General features: G+C 44.0%; 1 protein-coding gene across 1 annotated transcript in view; it reads left to right on the top strand.

Annotated features, from left to right (window-relative positions):
* Nucleotides 1–18,918, top strand: part of PLEKHA8 (pleckstrin homology domain containing A8) — a 53,840-nt gene that overhangs the window by 4,022 nt on the left and 30,900 nt on the right. The window contains exons 2-3 of the mRNA XM_028525684.2: nucleotides 17,394–17,510; nucleotides 18,515–18,670. Coding sequence (XP_028381485.1) covers nucleotides 17,394–17,510; nucleotides 18,515–18,670 — 273 coding nt within the window. The remainder of the gene's footprint in view (nucleotides 1–17,393; nucleotides 17,511–18,514; nucleotides 18,671–18,918) is intronic.

The raw sequence follows: 18,918 nt of genomic DNA, 5'->3' as shown, positions 1-18,918 counted from the left end.
AGCCAGCTGTGAGCGTTCTACTGTGCAGTTTTAGGCCCCTCTCCTGCCCACTCAGCGGATGCAAGAGCTGCTGCCAGCAGCTCCAGGCAGCAGCCGGCTGCTGGGCCCTTCCAGCAGGTTAGGGCGTACACCCAGTGCAGCGCTGCATTCCAAAAATAGCAGTCGCTTGCATCATGCGGACCAGATGGCCATCGGAAGAGGTGCTCTAATTTTGCTCGCCCCTCGGGCCCCCACCAGGTGTGCGTGTTTGTGCTGCGGGCAATGCCAGGAGGCTACCAGAAACATGAGTCATACCAAGCAAGCATCGCATGGTCTCACAACCACTGGTCAACCTTTTTTGTTTGTTTTTTCAACATCTTTATTGAGATCATGATTCACCTGTCATACTTTTCACCCATTTAAAGTTTGCTCGTTAGTATGACTTTTAGTGTGTTTTAAGAGTGCAGCCATTGCCATAATCCATCTTAAAACACTTGCTTTATCCCCAAAAGAACTCAGTACCCATTAGCAATCTCTGCCACCCACCCCCTCTTGCCCTTGGCAACCACTAACCTGTCTATATAAATTTGCTTATTCTAGACGTTTTGAATCAATGGAATCCTATGCTACCTGGTCCTTTGTGACTGGCTTCTTTTACCTGGAATGTGGCTTGGGTTCATCCCTGTTGGAGCCCGTATCAGTACTTGATCCCTATTTACTAACAAACAATGTTCCATTGTATGGAGATACAATTTTGTTTATCCATTCATCCACTGATGGACATTTGAGTTGCTCCGTTTTCTTGGAGAACTTACAGACTGTTTTCTCAAGTGGCTGTGCTATTTACATTGGTATCAGTTCTGAAGAAGGTTCCCATTTCTCCGCATTCTCACCAACAGTTGTTATTGCCTGTCTTCTTTATTCTATCCATCCTAGCGAGTCAACGTGGTTTTGATTTATATTTCCCTAACGACTAATGACATTGATCATCTTTTCATGTGCTAATTAGCCATTTGTATATCTTCTTCGGAGAAATGTCTGTTTACATCCTTTACCCATTTGTTAATCGAGTTTATTTTTCCATTGTGGAATTGTAAGAGATCTTTATTCTGGATAGGAGTTTCTTACCAAACATGATTTGCATATCTTTTTTCTTATTCTATCGATTGTCTTTCACCTGCAGCACAAATGCTTTGTTTTGTTTTCAGTGCTGCCCAAGGACTTGCCTGTTGACCTTAGAGAGAGAGAGGGAGGGAGAGAGAAGGAGAGAAGCACCCATCGGCTGCCTCTCCTACGGACCAAACCCGCAGCCTAGTCGTGTGCCCTGACGAAGAATCAAACCCGGGGCCCTTTGTGTTTGTGGGACGACACTCCAACCACACTCCCACCACACTGGCCAGGCCTGCAGCACAAATGTTTTTCATTTCGATGTCCAGTTTATCCTTTTGCTTTTATTTCTTGTGTAAACTTTTTTTTTATTTTTTTAAGATTTTATTTATTTATTTTTAGAGAGGGAAGGGAGGGAGGGAAAGAGAGAAAGAGAGAGAAACATCAATGTGCGGTTGCTGGGGGCCATGGCCTGCAACCCAGGCATGTGCCCTGACTGGGAATCGAACCTGCGATGCTTGTTTCACAGCCCACGCTCAATCCACTGAGCCATGCCAGCCAGAGCTCTTGTGTAAATTTTTAATGTGAGATCTTAAGAAACCATTGCCTAACCCAAGGGCATGAGGATTTACTCCTATGCTTTTTCCCAAAAGTTTTCACAGTTTTCTCTCATATTTATATCAGATCCATTTTGAATTAACTTTTGTGCATGATGTAAGGGTACATTCTCTGTACACAGATATCCAGTGGGAAACACTTTTATTCATAGTTTCAGGGACAGGGCCGTGGCCTGGTATATTTGAATGCTTGAGTGCAAAGGGTTGGAGTCAGAAAGCCCTGAGTTCAAACCTCTGCTCTGCTACTTGCCAGTGCTGATACCTTGAGCAAGTACTTAATCCTCCCGAGCCTCTGTTTGAAGATGACAGCGAGAATAATGGCCATACTGGTTTTGTTATTAATAGGGAATGGAAAACCATATATGGACCTGCCTGGCTCATAGTTTACTTAAGGGTGGATTAACGGTAAGACCAGAGAAATTCAGTGTATGTGTATTGCCCGTCTGCGAATTGTGGCTCCTGGTGGCTTTTGAGAGTAAATGTATTTTGAATTCCTTAAGTCCTCCTTCTGGAAGTGGGATGGATATAAATTCTACAGGAAAACATGCACGGAAACCATCCCAATTTTGAAATTGACCCTGTCGTCCATCCTCTGACAGTCCTCTGTCTGGGCGAAGGATGAGAACGGATCGTGTCATTCTGTGTAGCGCTGGTCTGCACTTTTGTCTCCAGCAAAAGTAACGACTATTTGTTAAGGAGCACAAGGGATGTTAGACGGTAGGTCCATCGGCGCTCCGTCCACAGCAGCACCGCCCATTTGATGTGCGCTGTGGACAGGGGTGTTAGGGGTCATCCATGGAGACTCGTGTCGTTGGAGTTGGTCTGTGGACGAAAGAAGCCTGGGAACCATTGTCCTTAGACTGTGCCCTCAGTGTTTAATCTTCGCCACCTCCTGTTACCGTCACTTTCCTCTTGTTTAGAACTGAGCCGGAGCCGGTTACACCCCGTTAGGAATAGACTTGAGGCAGGCCGGCAGGCAGGCAGAAGAACCAACAGGGGGCTGTTGTCGGAGAGAAGACGGGGAAGGGAGACAGCAGGGAGGGTCGGCCAGAAAGATGCCGTGACGCGTGGGTGTTTCTCTCCCTGGGTCCATATCAGGTTGGTTCTGGAGGATGTGAAAGTACCAGGAGAGGCGGAGAAATGGTTAATATCTGCAGAGTTAGCCAGAGAGAGGCCTGACCTTTCCCAGTATTTCTGTCACATCAAAGGGAGCAAAATATCATTTGCTTGGGAATCTACTTCGTGTCCTTCAGATCGAATTGTTCCTGTGTATCCAAAACAAGGATGGCTCTGCCTTGATTTTTATCTGCCAGAGGAATGGTTTTAACACTCTCCTTTTAACACCATCTAACAGTCCCCAGTCTGCCAATCAATCATTCATTCATTCACGTAACCCTGAGCATCAGAGCTCACCAAACCCTCTGTGTGTTTGGGGATGGGGGTCAGGGGTGTTGGGGATCCTGCTTTGAATAAGGCATGATCCTTGCTCTCAGGGGAGGTCCTAATCTAGTGGAAATCTTATTCAATTGAGATAATGCTCTTCCAGCTAAATTCATGATTTCAACCTTTAAGCTTTCATGTGGTTGTTCCAAGGCTGTGGCTTGACAAAGCTTAGAGGGAACACATTGGGTATAACTGGTCTCAGGTGCAGGTAGGTGTGGCCTGTCACTCTCTGGCGTCTCTCCTGGAATGTAAAAGGCAAATTGGAGGCACCCCTGACACGCTGGAATGTCAAAGGCTTTGGTCACCAGGTTGGCATCACCGATATCCCGTTGTTTCTCGGCCTCTGCAGGCTGACAAGTACCATTTGGATGGAGACCAGCCGTTCAACTTCTGAGACTGGTATAAGCAGCTGGAAAGTAGGAGAGAAGAAAGTAAGAATGTAAGGAAGATATAAAACTGGTCAAAACAGGCAGGCATACCTTTGTCAAGAAAAGTGTGGAGAATCTTTTTCAGGAGTAGTCCTGGAAACCTTCATGGAGGAGGTGGGACCCAAGGGTGGGTGGAGTGGACCTGGACAAAATGGGGAAGGTGAGGGAACAGACGTGACCCTCAGGGGAGAAACCAGCAGGACTGAAGAGGAGGGTTCTTGTCCGCAAGCAGGAGGAAATACTGAGTATTGATGGGATGGGGTTAGATTAGTAAACCAAGCCAAGACTGAGAGTTTAGAATTGGTACAGCAGTGAGTCACCAGGGTTTCTAAACAGGAGGAAAGAGCATGTTAAAAAAACTATGTAAGGAGCCCGACTGGTGTAGCTCGGCTGGGCGTCGGCTCACAAAGCGAAAGGTCGCTGGTTTGGTTCCTGTCAGGGCACATGCCTGGGTTGTGGGTTCGGTCCCTGGACAGGGTGCGTGCAAGAGGCAACCAATTGATGTTTCTCTTCCTCTCTTTCTCCCTCCCTTCTCCCCTCTCTAAAAATAAGTAAACAGAATCTTTTTAGAAAACAAGGAAGATTCAACTGGCTGAAACATGATAAAGGAAGAGGGAATGATGAATTATGGGGGCAAGATGATGAGGGCAGGGGGGAAGGGAGGCAAGATCTCCCATATCACAGGTGAAGAAATGAAGGCTCACAAGATAAACAACTTAGAACGACAGAGCAAATGACGGGCCAGGTCTGCCTGACCTCACGCCCTTCACACTCCGTGCCCAGTGGAATAGGCACAGTGCAATGCTGGAAGTGAGGCCGACTGGCCGGGAGGGGAGGGGCGGGGCAGAACGACCTTCTGGTGTGACACTAGGGTGGTAGGAGGATGCTGGATTTGATAAGAGAGACATTACAGTCAGAAGGAAGAGGACATGTTAAACCTTGGAGACTGCGTTTAGTCCGTCTCTCTTGGTTTATACGTTAGAAAATAATGCCCAGAGGAATTAAGTGACTGAGTGATGTGGTCGAGATGACACACCTGGATGTTATGAGTTTGAACTTGAACTAACGTATTCTGACTAGTCTGATGAGTAAGGTGATGGTGGGGCCTGGGAGAGGCATTGCCCGGAACAGATGAATGTAAGAAATCTGCAGGTCAGTGGCTTCAAGCACACAGGAAAGGTGACTGGCAGCAGGCTTGCACAGTGGGCTCTGAAGAGGATCCGACTCAGTACCTCGTAGTGATAGCCTCCTTGCCACTGTCTGCATGCTGGTGGCCCAGTGGGCTGTCCTCCTTTGAGGGCTGGGACCTTCTTTTCTGTAAATTGCCAAGCCTGGCAAATTATAAGTGCTCAAGAAATGCTCTGTGAATTAACTCATGGTAAATTAAGGAGTTATAATTTAGCTAATGCTTGGTTATTATCTGTTACTATTAGGGGTGTCTCTTCTTCCCTGCTTCCCACCTGCAGCAAAATTGTTACCGACTGACCTGGCAGAAGAACCCAAAGGCTTTGTGACCTACTGTCCTGTCTGGGGCTCGCCTGGGAAAGCTGGGGTACGGGGGAGGGCCCTTGTGAGGTGGAGCACCCGGGGCCAGGCGTGGGAAACACCTAGTCTATGGAGGTCAGGGGTCAATAATTGAGCTTCTATTACAAACAGTAGGGTTTTTTTTTTTAACTACAAACATATCTATATAACATCCATACTATAGTGAATTGTACCCATCACATAATGTGCGTGGGTTATGAACCCAGTAACCGTAATTTATGGTGAATAAATTAAGCCTTGACTCATCACTTCAGAAAGATTGTCACTCCTGTCAAGAAACGCAATCTCACTTTATTTTCTTGACGTTAGTTACTTTCTTTTGAAATAGGTTCTGTAAAAGAATCCAGTTTCCTGTTATTTTGTATGAAGGTAGAGATTTACAGGTTTTGAAAGCCAGTCCAGACCACCGACGCCTGTTAAGCTCATGCTGTGCATCCGCAAAAAAAAAGAAAGAAAGAAACTAAAGCTGAAAGAAGTCAGGGACCTATTCAGCCCTGTTGCTTCTCCCATTCTCTACCTGCATTCTCTACCTTTTTTTCCTCTTTCAGTTGATAAAAAAGCACTTTTCCTCCACTTTTTTCCTTTACTTTTGGCTTAATTTTCTAAGAATGGATTTAAATAGCCCCTTCTCATGTTTTTCTGCATTTCTACCGAGCCGCATTTATTTCGTTATGGGTTTTTAAAAGTTTACAATGTGTTAATGTGGTCTTTTTATTCCATTCAGCAGTAGTATTGGAAGCTGGTTTCCCCTAACAACTAGTTGGCAAAAGTTCTGAGAAAGCTCTGGTGGGTTTATAGGCAGAGTGGTGCCCCCTGGCTGACATTTCACCTAGTGGGCATCCTCCTGGTTGTTCTGTTTAAGAGTGTCGTAATTAGGCCAACATGGAGGAAGTTCACTGCAGCCCCTTTGTCCACTGATTAAAACTTCAAACTCTGAACAGAGCACTAAAAGCAACTCTTGGAGCACTCTGAAAAATAAACAGTAACAGGCAGACTGGGGAGGGAAGACAAAACTTGAATGACCGACTCGAATGATAAAGATGAACACTCCTGAAACAAATGAAAAAGTAGAGATTCTTGGAAGAAAAATGTATGCTATTAAAAAAAGATCTAAGTGGACATTTTGGATCTAAAAAGTATGGCATTTGCAGTTTTACAAAATAACTCAGTAGATGGGCTCACTAGAATACAGATCAGATGGCACAGCAAAGACTCAGTGAACTTAAAGAGAAGTCAATAGAAATTATTTGGTCTGAAGAACAGAGAGAAAAAACATTGGAGGAAAAAGAGTAAAACCACGGGGATCTGTGGGCGTTGGAGAAGGGAGAAGGGGAAAGGAGGAAGACACTGGTAGAGAAAAGGGGCTTGAAAATATAACAACCGAAAACTTCCCAAATTAGGTGAAAACTACAGATTTACAGATTTGGGGACTCAGCAGATTTCAACCAGTGTAGCCTCAAAGACATACCCACATGCATTATTAATGAAAAAGCTGAAGACTTAAAAAAAAATCTCAAAAGCAGCAAGAGTAGGAAAATACAATACATATAGGGAAGCAACTATTTCAATAGCTGGGATTTTTTTAGCCAGAAAAAAATGGAGGCTAGAAGACAGTAAACAACATCTTTGAAGGGCTCAAAGAAAAGAATTGTCAATTCAGAATCCTGTATTGAGTGAAATGTTCTTTAAAAGTTAAGGTAAAATAACAACCTTGGATAAAAGAAAACTATAATAAGGAAATGTCTAAAAATGTCTAAATGATACCAGGGAAACTTAGAACATCAGGATTAAATAAGAGTAACAAAAATGATAAATACCTGTGTGAATATAATAGATGATTTTTGTCTCTGAAGTTCTTCAAATGTATATGACTAGTAGAAGCAAAAATTATAACATTATCAGTGGGGGTATTCACTTTATGTAGATGTAATACAAATGATAGTAATAACATAGAGAGGGAAGGCTAAAAGGACTTGGAATGATCAAATAATCCTTACTAGGCTCAAAAGTCAGGTATGTATCTCCTAAGCCCTAGAACAACCACTGAAAAAATACCAAGAGATACAGCAAAAAGTGCATAAATAAATTATAATGGAATTATATAATCCCAAGGACAGCAGGAAACTAAGAAAAAAAAGGAAAAGAAAAAAACAAGAAACAATAGAAAAAATAATGAAACAATGGTTGTAATTCCAACCATATCAATAATATATTAAACATGTGTGGTCTAAACAAATATATTAAAAGATACAGATTCAGATAGATAGATACACGACCAAATTATGTGCTATGAGAAGCCTACTTTACTTATAGAATTATAGATTACATATAAAAGGATATATGTACATGGATATAAAAATCTTCAACAAAATATCAGCAGATCAAATCCAATAGTGTATAGAAAGAATTGCACACTGCAACCAAGTGGAATTTATCCCAAATATGCAAGGCCAGTTCAACATTTGAAAATCAATGTAATTCATATATCAACAGACTAAAAAGGAAAAATTACGTGATCATATGTATAGGTACAGAAAAAGCATTTGACAAGACACATCACCCATTCCTGATAAAAAACTCAGTAAACTAAGATTAGAAGAGAACCTTCTCAACTTGATAAAGACTATCTACAAAAAACTTCCAGATAACATCATCGTTACTAGTGAGAAACTAGAAGCTCTCCTACTAAGATCAGGTACAAAGCAAGGATGTTCCCTCTCACCACTCTTGTAACATCACATTGGATATTCTTTCCAATGCAATAAGGTAAGAAAAGGGAATAAAAGTTGACAGATTGGGAAGGAAGACATAAAACTGTCTTTGTTCACAGATGCATGATCACGTATGTAGAAAATTTGAAAGAATTGACCAAGAAAACTCTGGAATTAATAAGTGATTGTAGCAAGGTTGCGGATTCAAGGTTAAGATGCAGAAAAGTCAATTGCTTTCCTATGTAGCAATTAACAATGAACATAACAATGAACAAGTGGACTTTGAAATTCAAAACACAACACCATTTACCATGTACATTAGTACCCCCTCAAATGAAATACTTAGGTATAAATCTAACAAACCATGTGCAAGATACATATGAGGAAAACTACAAAACTGGTGAATGAAATCAAAGAATAACTAAATAAATGGAGAGATATTCTATGTTCATGGATGTAAAATTCAATATTGGCAAGATGTCACTTTTTCTTCCCAACTTATCTATTAACTTAACGCAATCCCAGTCAAAGATCCCAGCGAGTTATTTTATGGATGTCAACAAATCAATTCTAAAGTACTTTTAGAGAGACAAAAGATGCAGAATAGCCAACACAATACAAAGGTGAGGAACAAAGTTGAAGCGGTGACACTACCTGACTTCAAGACTTGGAAGCTACGATAATCAACGTTGTGTAGTATTGGTGAAAGAATAGACAAATAGATCAATGGAATAGCATAGTGAGCCCAGAAGTAGACCCATATAAGTACAACCACCTGAACATTCACAAATGAACAAAGACAATACAATGGAACAAAGATAGGGTCTTCAACAAATGGTACTCGAACAACTGGGCATCCACATGCCAAAAAAAAATGAGTTTCGACACAGATGTTACATGCTTCACCTAAATTAGCTCAAAATAGGTAAGAGACTTAGATGTAAAGTACAAATCTATAAAGCTCTTGGAAGACAACACAAAGAAAACCTAGATGTCCTTGGGTGTTTTTGATGCTTTTTTTAAAAGATACAATCCATGAAAGAAATAATTGATAAACTGCCCTTAAAATTTAAAACTTCTTCACTGTGAGAGATAATATCAAGAGAATTAGAAGACAAATCACAGGCTGAGAGGAAATATTTGTAGAAGACACATCTGACAATAAAATATACCAAACACCCTTAAAATTCAACAATTTGAAAGCAACTCACCTGAAAAATGGGCCAGAGACCTTAATAGACACCTCACCAAAGAAGATAGACAGGTGATAAATAAGCACATGAAAGAGTAGCTCATATATCAACCGGAAACATAAACTGAAGCAACAGTGAGCTAATACAACACACCTATTAGAATGGCCAAAATCCAGAACACTGACAATACCAAATGCTGACAAGGATGTCAGCAAGAGTAACTTGTACATTGCTCATAGGAATGGAAAATGAACACCCACTTTAGAAGACAGTTTGTCAGTTTTTCGTAAAACTAAATATACTCCAACCATATGATTCAGTGGTCATACTCCTTGGTATTTACCCAAAGAGGTTGAAAACTTAAGTCCATACAAAAACATGCACTACGATCTTTATAGCAGCTTTATTCATAATAGCTAAAACTCGGAAGTCACCAAGATGTCTTTCAGTAGGTAAATGGATGAATAAACTGTGGTCCATCCAGGCAACGAAATGTTACTCAAAGTTTAAAAGAAGCGAACTGTTGAGGAGTGACTGGCCAAGTTGGAGGCATAGGTAGATATGCTTTGCTTTAACCAAAAGAAGGATAACAACCAATTTAAAAACAAAAACAACCAGAACTGCCAGAAAATCGAACTGTATGGAAGTCCAACAACCAAGAAATCAAAGAAGAAACTTTCACCCAGACTGGTAGGAGGGGTGAAGGTGGGCAGCTGGGGCAGAGAAGATGCGCACAAGGTTGCAGCTGGTGGAGCAGGCAGTCCCACATTTCATGTGTGGATAAACTGGGAGGAATAACTGGGGAGTGAGACAGACCACGCAATTCAGGGATCCAGGCCCAGAAAAAGTAAGTTTCAAAGCCTCTGGGCATAAAAACCTGTGGGGGTTGTGGCGGTGGGAGAAACTGCCAGTTTCACAGGAGAGTCCCTTTGAGGGACCCCTAGTGTCCTAGAATGCACACGAGCCCACCCCCAGCAATCAACACTAGAAGGGCCCAATTTGCTTGTGAGTACCAAGGAAGTGACTGAAAGTGGGACGATAGCGAAGCAAGCAGCATTGTTCCCTCTCTGACCCCACCCCCTCATACAATATCATAACAGGACAAAGTGGGTTGCTCTGCTCTGGCCAATACCCAAGGCTCTGCCCCTTATAATATAACAGGCCTGCTGATACAAAGAAATATGGCCCAAATGAAAGAATAGATCAAAATTCCAGAAAAAGCACCAAGCGATGAGGAAAGAGCCAATGTAACAATGCAGAGTTCAAAGCACTGGTAATCAGGATGCTCACAGAAATGGTTCAGTACAGCCACAAAATAAAGGAAGAAGTGAAGTCTATACAAAGTGAAATAAAGAAAAATACACAAAGAATCAACAGAAAAGGGAAGGACACTGGGACTCAAATCAACGATTTGGCACAGAAGGAAGTAATAAACATTCAACTGGAACAGAATGAAGAAACAAGTATTCAAAAAGATGAGGAGAGGCTTAGGAACCTCTGGGACAATTTTAAATATTCCAACATCCAAATCATAGGGGTGCCAGAAGGAGAAAAGGAAGAGCAAGAAATTGAAAACTTATTTGAAAAAATGATGAAGGAAACCTTCCCCAATCTGGCAAAGAAAATAGACATGCAAGTCTAAGAAGCTCAGAGAGTCCCAAAGAAGTTGGACCCAAAGAGGAACACACCAAGATACATCATAATTAAATTACCCAATGTTAAAAATAATGAAGGAAAGAATCTTCAAAGCAGCAAGAGAAAAGGAGACAGTTACCTACAAAGGTATTCCCATGAGATTATCAGCTGATTTCTCAAAAGAAACCTTACAGGCAAGAAGGAGCTGGAAAGAAGTATTCAAAGTCATGAAAGGCAAGGACCTACATCCAAGATTACTCTATCCAGGAAAGCTATCATTTAGAATGGAAGGGCAGATAAAGTGCTTCCCAGATAAGGTCAAGTTAATGACCTTATCTGAGTTCATCATCACTGAGTCCTTATTATATGAAATGTTAAAGGGACTTATCTAAGTAAAAGAAGATCAAAACTAGGAACAGTAAAGGGACAACAAACTCACAACTATCAACAACTAAACCTAAAAAAAAACCACAAAAACTAACTAAGCAAACAACTAGAACAGGAACACATCACAGAAATGGAGATCACAGGGAGGGTTATCAGCAGGGAGGGTGTTGGGAAGAATAGGGGAAAAGATACAGGGATTAAGAAGCATAATTGGCAGGTACACAATAGACAGGGGAGGTTAAGAATAGTATGGGAAATGGAGAAGCCAAAGGATTTACATGTACGACCCACGGACATGAACTAAGGGGAGGAATGCTTGAGGGAAGGGGGATGCAGGGCGGATGAGGATAAAGGAGAGAAAAAATGGGATAACTGTAATAGCATAATCAATAAAATATACCTAAAAAAAAGAAGTGAACTGCTAAGCCCTAAAAGACATGGAGGAGATTTATATGCATCTTCCCCAGTGAAGGAAGCCAGTCTAAAAGGATATGCACTAACGACTCTGTGACATCTTGGAAAGGCAAAGCTATGGAGACAGTAGAAAGGTTGGTGGTTGCTGAGGGGTTGTGGTGGGATTCGCATGATGACAGATATATATCATTATACATTTGTCCAAACCCACAGAACGGTGATTTTCAACCCGTGTGCTGTGGTACACTCACATGCCAGAAGAATTTTTAAAGCATGGAACACCTGACTATTTAGTCAGGAACGCTGATGTTTTTTGCCTGAGATTGTCAAATTAAAAATGACAACAGCCAATACAACAATAGCTGCCTCATGTGAATGAAGCAAAATTATACCTATTTTTTGTCAGATCTGCAAAAAAATATATATGGTGTGTACTGCAGAATTGTAATAATTAGTTTATGTGTGCCTGAGATGAACAAGGTTGAAAGTGGCTGCTATTAGAATGTACAGCACCAAGAGTGAACTTGGAACTATGAACTTGGGGTGGTTATGATGTGTCAATATAAATGATAAGGGAAAAAACCCACCGTTCTGGTGAGTGATGTTGATAATGAGGAAAGCTACTCAAGTGTGGGGGCAGGGCCTCAAACGCTGCTCAAAAGAAAACTGAATTGTCTCTATTAATATTAGACAGAGTAGACTTCAGCACAAGGAAAAAGTGATAAAGGTGGCACGGCATGATTCCGGAAGGATCAATTCATTTGAAGAGATGGGGATCCTCAGTGTGTGTCCATCTAAAAACAACGTCGAAATATATGAAGGGAGATCTGACAGAACTGGAAGGAGAAATAGACCTACATTCATGCATGCAAACTTCAACCTTCTCCCAGTAACGGGTAGGACAGGCAGACAGTAAATTGTCCAGTGACGTAGAAGATCTGGACACTGTCGACCAACTTGACCTCATTGACATTTATAGACGAGCCCCCCAAATAACAGCAGAACACGGCGTTGTGTTCCAAATGCGCATTAAACAGTCACTAAGATCGTCCATACTGTGGGCTGTAGCAGAAGCTCTGCCAAATGTAAAACAATGTTCTGTCTTTAATAAAAGTAAATTATGAATCAGTGACAGAAAGATGTGGAACATACTCAAATATTAGGAAATTCAACAGCACACTTCTAAGTAACCCAAAGAGGAAGTTTTCAAGAAAGCTAGAAAATATTTTCCATTTAAAAAGAAAACACAGCAGCAGTTGGTTTGGGGTGAAGTGCGGGGGTGGGGGTGCGGTGGCAGGGAGGGGGCGGCTGACAACACAGGAGCAGCACAAGGAAAGTCAAGGGGAAGATAATGGAATTTTTCTGTGTCTTGATGATTATGGTGGCTGTTAGATAACTGTGTTTATCAAAACCCAGAACTGTTAACCAAAGAAGAAATTTACTGTGTGTTAAATTTAAAAAATAAATATTTTAAAAAATTTAAGTGTCTTTAAATGGAATACAGTTTTTTTTCTTGGAAATGGTGTGTTTGGATGAGCTACTTGTCACAAGGCTAGTGAGTAATAAAAGAAGGAAGTGTCAGTAATTTTTAGTCAGATACTGGCATGATTCACAAGTAATCACTTATCTGGATTGGATCTTCAAAGGAATAAGAACATCTCTGCATAGAAATTTTTATTTAAAAATCATGGCTGATGTGGAGGAACACAGAGCTCAAAATTAACATGGTCTGTGTCATTTTAGAGTCAAATATAAGTGCATTTCTTGAAGAAAATTGTGCTCACTGAAAATATCTATTGTTTAACATTAGTTGAATTGAAAAAAGTGAATTTTGCAAACAACAGCTGTCAAGTAAAGAAAGGCATTTGCACCCTGTGAGAAAAGAGTAAGGTGGTAACGGTTTTGGAATAAAGTCTTTGGATGTTTAATTTCTATGAATAATGTTTGTAGTTTTCAGACTATAAATTTAATACTTCTTTTAAGTTTACCCCTAAGTATTTTAATTTTTGATGTTACTGTAAATGGAATTTTTTTGCTTAATTTCATTTTTCCATTTTTTCATTGCCACTGTATAGAAATGCAGTTGGCATTTCTGTATGGGTCTTATATCTTGCAGTGGCCTTACTAGCTCATTTATTTTGGTAAGTTTTTGGTGGATTGCTTAGGGTTAATTTCCTTTTTAATATATAAGAGCATGTTGGCAAATAAAGGTAGATTTACTTCTTCCTTTCTGATCTAGAGACCTCTTATTTCACTTTGCACCCTAATTGCCCTGGCCAGAACCTCAATACAATATTGAATAAAGTGGGGAGAGCAAGCATCCTTGTCTTGTTCCTGATACTGGGGTCAGGGCATCCAGTCTTTCCTTTTAAATGTAGTTTATTGATTATGCTATTACAGTTGTTCCATTCCCCCCCCCCTTTATTCCTCTCTGCCCGGCACACCCCCTCCCACCCACATCCCAACCCCCTACCCTTAGTTCATGTCCATGGGTCGTACATATAGGTTCTTTGGCTTCTCCATTTCCTACACTATGCCTAACCTCCCGCTGTCTATTTTGTACCCAGTCTTTTCTCTTTCATTGTAATTTAGCAGTGGGGTTTTTGCAGGTGTGTTTACCAGGCTGAAGTTCCCTCTGTTCCAAGCAGCGAGTAAGTTCCGCCTTACTCTGCCTCCTGCTCCACTCAGGCCCACGTGGACTGGACCGTGCCCGCCTGCACGGGCGGGGCCGTCATCTTCACTCAGCGCCCCGGTTCACATGCTGGCCCCTCCCCGAGACACCCTCACAGACACACCCAGAAACGGTGTTTCACCAGCCCCGGTCATCAGCTAGCCCAGTCCGCTGGGCACAGAAAAGGAACCATCATATATACCAGCCGAGGCAGCTGCAGTTTAAACCGAGACGAGGATTAATGGTCTCTGAACCGTCCATGCCTCTTTTCTCCTGCAGCCCGTCATTCCTGAGCTGCAGCTGAGCTTCTTAGGACGGGACGTCACGAAAGAGCAGGGCGTCCCAATAACACAGGGGACTCTCCATTGCTATGCTTTAAATGACACACGTATGTCATGAGAATGAGACTTCTGTGGTCTCTTCCTGTGCCTGCTGAAATTCCAGGGACTTTATGCTCCAAAGAAAAGCGTTCCTTGGTCCTAGTCTTTGTAATTACAGTCTACAGAAAACAATCATTGAACTTCCCCTGGAAAGGCATAACTGTGACTTCTAGATAAGCACCGAACCTGTTACGGGGAAGTCTTGGTTTCAGTCACTGTAGTTGTTTACCAGCTGCTTTCAGAGCTTGCCGCAGCTGGGCGTGGTGTGTGTATCTGTGTATGGGGAGGGGGGGAGCGACGTTTTTTCAGAGTAAGTACTGTAAAATAACCCTAGTTTAGTATTTTAAAAAATTTAGACTTCTTTTCATATTTTAATAACTCTGAAATCAGCATCTTAGCATCAATGCTATATCATGTCTTAATAAGCAGGGTTTTTTTCTTTCCTATGGCACATAAAATAATGATGTATCTTAAAATCGATGGTGTGTGGTGGTTAAGTTTATATGTCAACCCGCCTGGGCCAGGGGGCGCCTAGATCCTCGGTCAGACCTCACTCTGGGTGTTGTCTGGGAGGGCGTTTCTGGGTGAGGGCAACACTCACATTGGCAGGTGCAATAAAGGAGATTGCTTTTCCTAACGTGAGCGGGTCTCACTCCAGGACAGAACAAAAGGGCTAAGAGGGAAAGCTTGATCTGAGACATTACTCTTTTCCCGCTTTCTGACTTGGAGCGAAGCATTGGTTCTTCTTGGACCTCAGGCCTGCTGGCTACCTTCTGGGCTGGAGTTACAGATCGGCCCTCCTGAGCCCCGAGCTTGCCGCCTGCAGGTCTGGGCTTTCTCAGTCTCCATCATTACATGAGTGTGTATTTATGGAGAGACAGAGAGAGATACATATACATACTATTGGTTCTGTTCCTCCGGAGAACCCCAGTACAGATGGGGTTCTAAATCTGATAAACGTTGTAATTGCATCCTCAGTTCTTTCTACTCAGGAGTCATGGTGGCTCTGGGGAGTGTTCACACCAAACACAGTCACGGGAGGTGATCTTTCAGTGAGAAGACGCTACCCTTCTGTACCAGGGCAGCCTTCTAAAATATTGCCAGTGAAGTCTGATTCCAGGAGTGCTGATTCTCTGCGCAATAAGACGTAGTCTGATGATCAGTGTGGCTGCCTGGGTTGTAATGTCTGAGCGAAGGACAGCGGCCTTCCAGTGTGAGTTTCCATACAGTTTGTGGCTAAGGTCAGGAAGCACCACATCCGAAATAGAAATTAATGAGTCGACCCCAAGAGGTCTGCCAGCCAATAATTGACTTGTGTTGAGATAAGGCCACGGGGCTCCTTACATTCAGTAAAGGGTCTAGGCCTGTCTCTGGGAAGGACATCCTCAGTATAAAAAGTAACGAGACCAGCAGAAGCTACAGTTATAGGGAAGACGGCTTATCTTCAGTGAGAAAGGCTCATATGGCAGGGTATTTCAGTGACTGCTGTGAATTACTAGAGGGTGGAGGTTGAGAATTAGTGTTCTGTTTGTGAAAGTGAGAGACGTGGTAGCCTGGCAGGCCTGAGTGCTCTCGTTCCTAGAAAAGCAGACAGAGATTTGACTTTGGGCAGTGAACACACAGTATAATGTACAGATGAGGCACTGAAGCATTGTACACTTGAAACCTGTGTGATTTTATTAACCAGTGTCCCCCCAATACATTTAATTAAAAAATTTAAAAAAGAAAAGCAGACCCGATGAAGTCAATGAGTGCCCCATCACGCCTGTCGCCCACCCTCTGTGCTGAGCTTAGAGTTAGTGCCGACCGGTTAGCCTCCCGGTCCCATGCATCCTTGATCGGAGGCTGGGGACTTCAGGAGGCGCACCACCAGTCTGTTAGCGTGTAATAAACTGCCAGCTCGGGTGTCTCAGCCACCTGGTCTGTGTGAATGATCAGTCCCCAGGGGCTCGTCATCACGTGCCTGTACCTGAGCCCCCTGGGGCTCTGCGCAAATCCCCTGCTGCTTTCTCTCTGCCACCCCCGACACTGAGCAGTCCTATGAGAGACACGCGTCCCTCAAGGGCAATGGCATTCCAGAGAAAGAAAAGAATAAACCTGACTGAGGAGACTGGCAAGGCCGACGCAGGGATGGGCAGGGGCGGACATTTCGGACGGAGGAGATCCGGCCGGAGCAGGAGCCCAGCAGCAGGAATGCGGCGGGCGAGTTTGGTTTGACGGGAACGCAGGTTGCGTGAGAGGACTCGGTGAGGTGTGCGTGGTGACCGGGCACGGCTGGTCCCCGGAGGTTCTCAGAAGTGAAAGTAGGTGAGCCCTTGAATGTCTTCAGGTCACTCCGTCTCACTGGATCCATACCAGATAGTGAGCCACAGTCATCTTTTCCCGGTGGTCTCACGGCCCTGGGCAGGCTTTGTCCGCAGTCTGTGGTGTGGAAAGGGCCGTACGGTCTTTTGCCTCATTTCTAAGTCTGGGGGGATTTTCTCAGCCAGAGGGGAGGAGAGCAGGTGTGTGGCAACAGCAATGTTCAGGAAACACTGGAAAACCACAGATCACTGTGCTGCATTTTAGGGGGGAAGGGAACCCAATCCACCAGTAATCCCGTTACCTAGAGAATCATCACAATACTTGCTACCGATCCTTCCAGACTTTTCCTATACATTATATAACCAAAAAATATATGCCTCTGTGGTGTTTTCAATTTTGCAAAAATGGAATCAAACACCCAGGTCTTTCCTCGCCTACTTCTTTCCCTTAGTTTCCCCTGGAATGTGCGTGCCTTGGCGCTGGGCGCCAGCGTCCTTGGTGTTAGGTCCCAGTCCTGTGTCCTGCGAGGCACCTGCAGCACGGGCGGTCACTGAGACCATGCTCTTCTTCTGTCTGCAGGCTGGCAGCCTCGGTGGTTCCTCCTCTGCGGGGGGATATTGTCCTACTACGACTCTCCGGAAGACGCCTGGAAAGGTTGCAAAGGGAGCATCCAGATGGCGGTGTGCGAAATTCAAGGTGAGGAACCAAGAGAGCTGCGGGTTCTGCCTTTCCTTGTGTCCTCCCCAGAATAAAAAGAAAGCATTGGTCCCTGCATGCCTTTCTCACGTAGTGCATGCCTCTCCTGTAGTGCAGAAAAAGTGTGTAGCATTATGTCCCACAAGAAAGCTCTGCAATAAAGCCTGAAACTGCAGCCACTGTGTCCGAGGCGGTTGATTAAGAGGGAGTCGAATGAGAGCGATGGGCCTCACCACGCATTAGCGCTCCTTCCTTTGTGCCCTGCCCCCCCGGGGCCAGGGGCTGTTGGTGGAGCTTGTTTAAATCTGTTCACTGCAGCATGGGACACGTCCGTGTTGAATTCGAAACACGTACACACTCCACGCCACCACCCCATACTCAAACCAAACAAGCAGACGCCTGGCAGACCTGCAAAGAGCCTCACTTCTTGGTTTTGGGGATCGTGAGACACACTGAGATGTGACTCAGAAGCGGATTAGAAAGGAATTCGGGGGGTCAGAGGCCAGTGGGTGGTGGGTAAGGGAGGGCGCGGTTTGCTCGTTTCTTCTTCTGAGGGCGCTGAGGGAATTCCCAGGCGTTCGCTCTGACTTGGGAAGGGACGCAGAGAAGGGAAAACTTCGTGTTCTTGATCGCTTTGCAGTAAACCCAAGGAGATACAGCGCGCCCTCTTACTGGGTGGCACGCAGGCCGTTTCGACCTCAGAGCAGCTGACTTTACACACCCAAGCCAAAGGGGCGACTCCTTCTCTATGCTGATAAAAGACCCAGTGGAGAATTGGATGATTTTTTTTTTTTTTTAGGCTGAAGTCTGGGTGTGACACCTGGGAGCTGGGGGCAGGGTTTTCCCTTGCCACCGGCAGAGGCACCTGGGATGAGGCGAGCAAGCAGGGAGCAGTAGTGGGGCTTCAGCGACCCGCACCAGCTGAGCTCAGGAATTTGGGTGGGGTGGCGGTGACCCAGGGTGGGCTCTTCTGGGCCCCTGACCTCGCTCTGCCTCGCCCCCAGTGCATTCTGTAGATAACACGCGCATGGACCTGATCATCCCCGGGGAGCAGTACTTCTACCTGAAAGCCAGAAGTGTGGCGGAGAGGCAGCGGTGGCTGGTGGCCCTGGGGTCAGCCAAGGCTTGCCTGACGGACAGTAGGACCCAGAAGGAAAAAGGCAAGTAGCGACTGTCCTCTGGCCTGAGAGCCTTGGGCATCACCCACTGTCGTCTCTGGGCCCCGAATTTACTATCTGGCTTCTGACCAGCTAGCCAGCTTCTGGTGTCCTGCAGGTGATACACAATCCGGTGGGATTTAAACCGGGGTCCCTGTCTCAGTCTTGGCACATCAGAGTAGCACTGCATTCTAGTCAAGGTTCCTGGCCTTCTGACCTCGGCATGGCTCACTTAATCTTTCTGATCCTCG

This window comes from Phyllostomus discolor, chromosome 10, assembly GCF_004126475.2.
Source record: "Phyllostomus discolor isolate MPI-MPIP mPhyDis1 chromosome 10, mPhyDis1.pri.v3, whole genome shotgun sequence".
NCBI classification, from domain to species: domain Eukaryota; kingdom Metazoa; phylum Chordata; class Mammalia; order Chiroptera; family Phyllostomidae; genus Phyllostomus; species Phyllostomus discolor.
The sequence above is the reverse complement of the archived record's forward strand: the minus strand, read 5'-3'. Positions and strand labels throughout refer to the sequence as shown.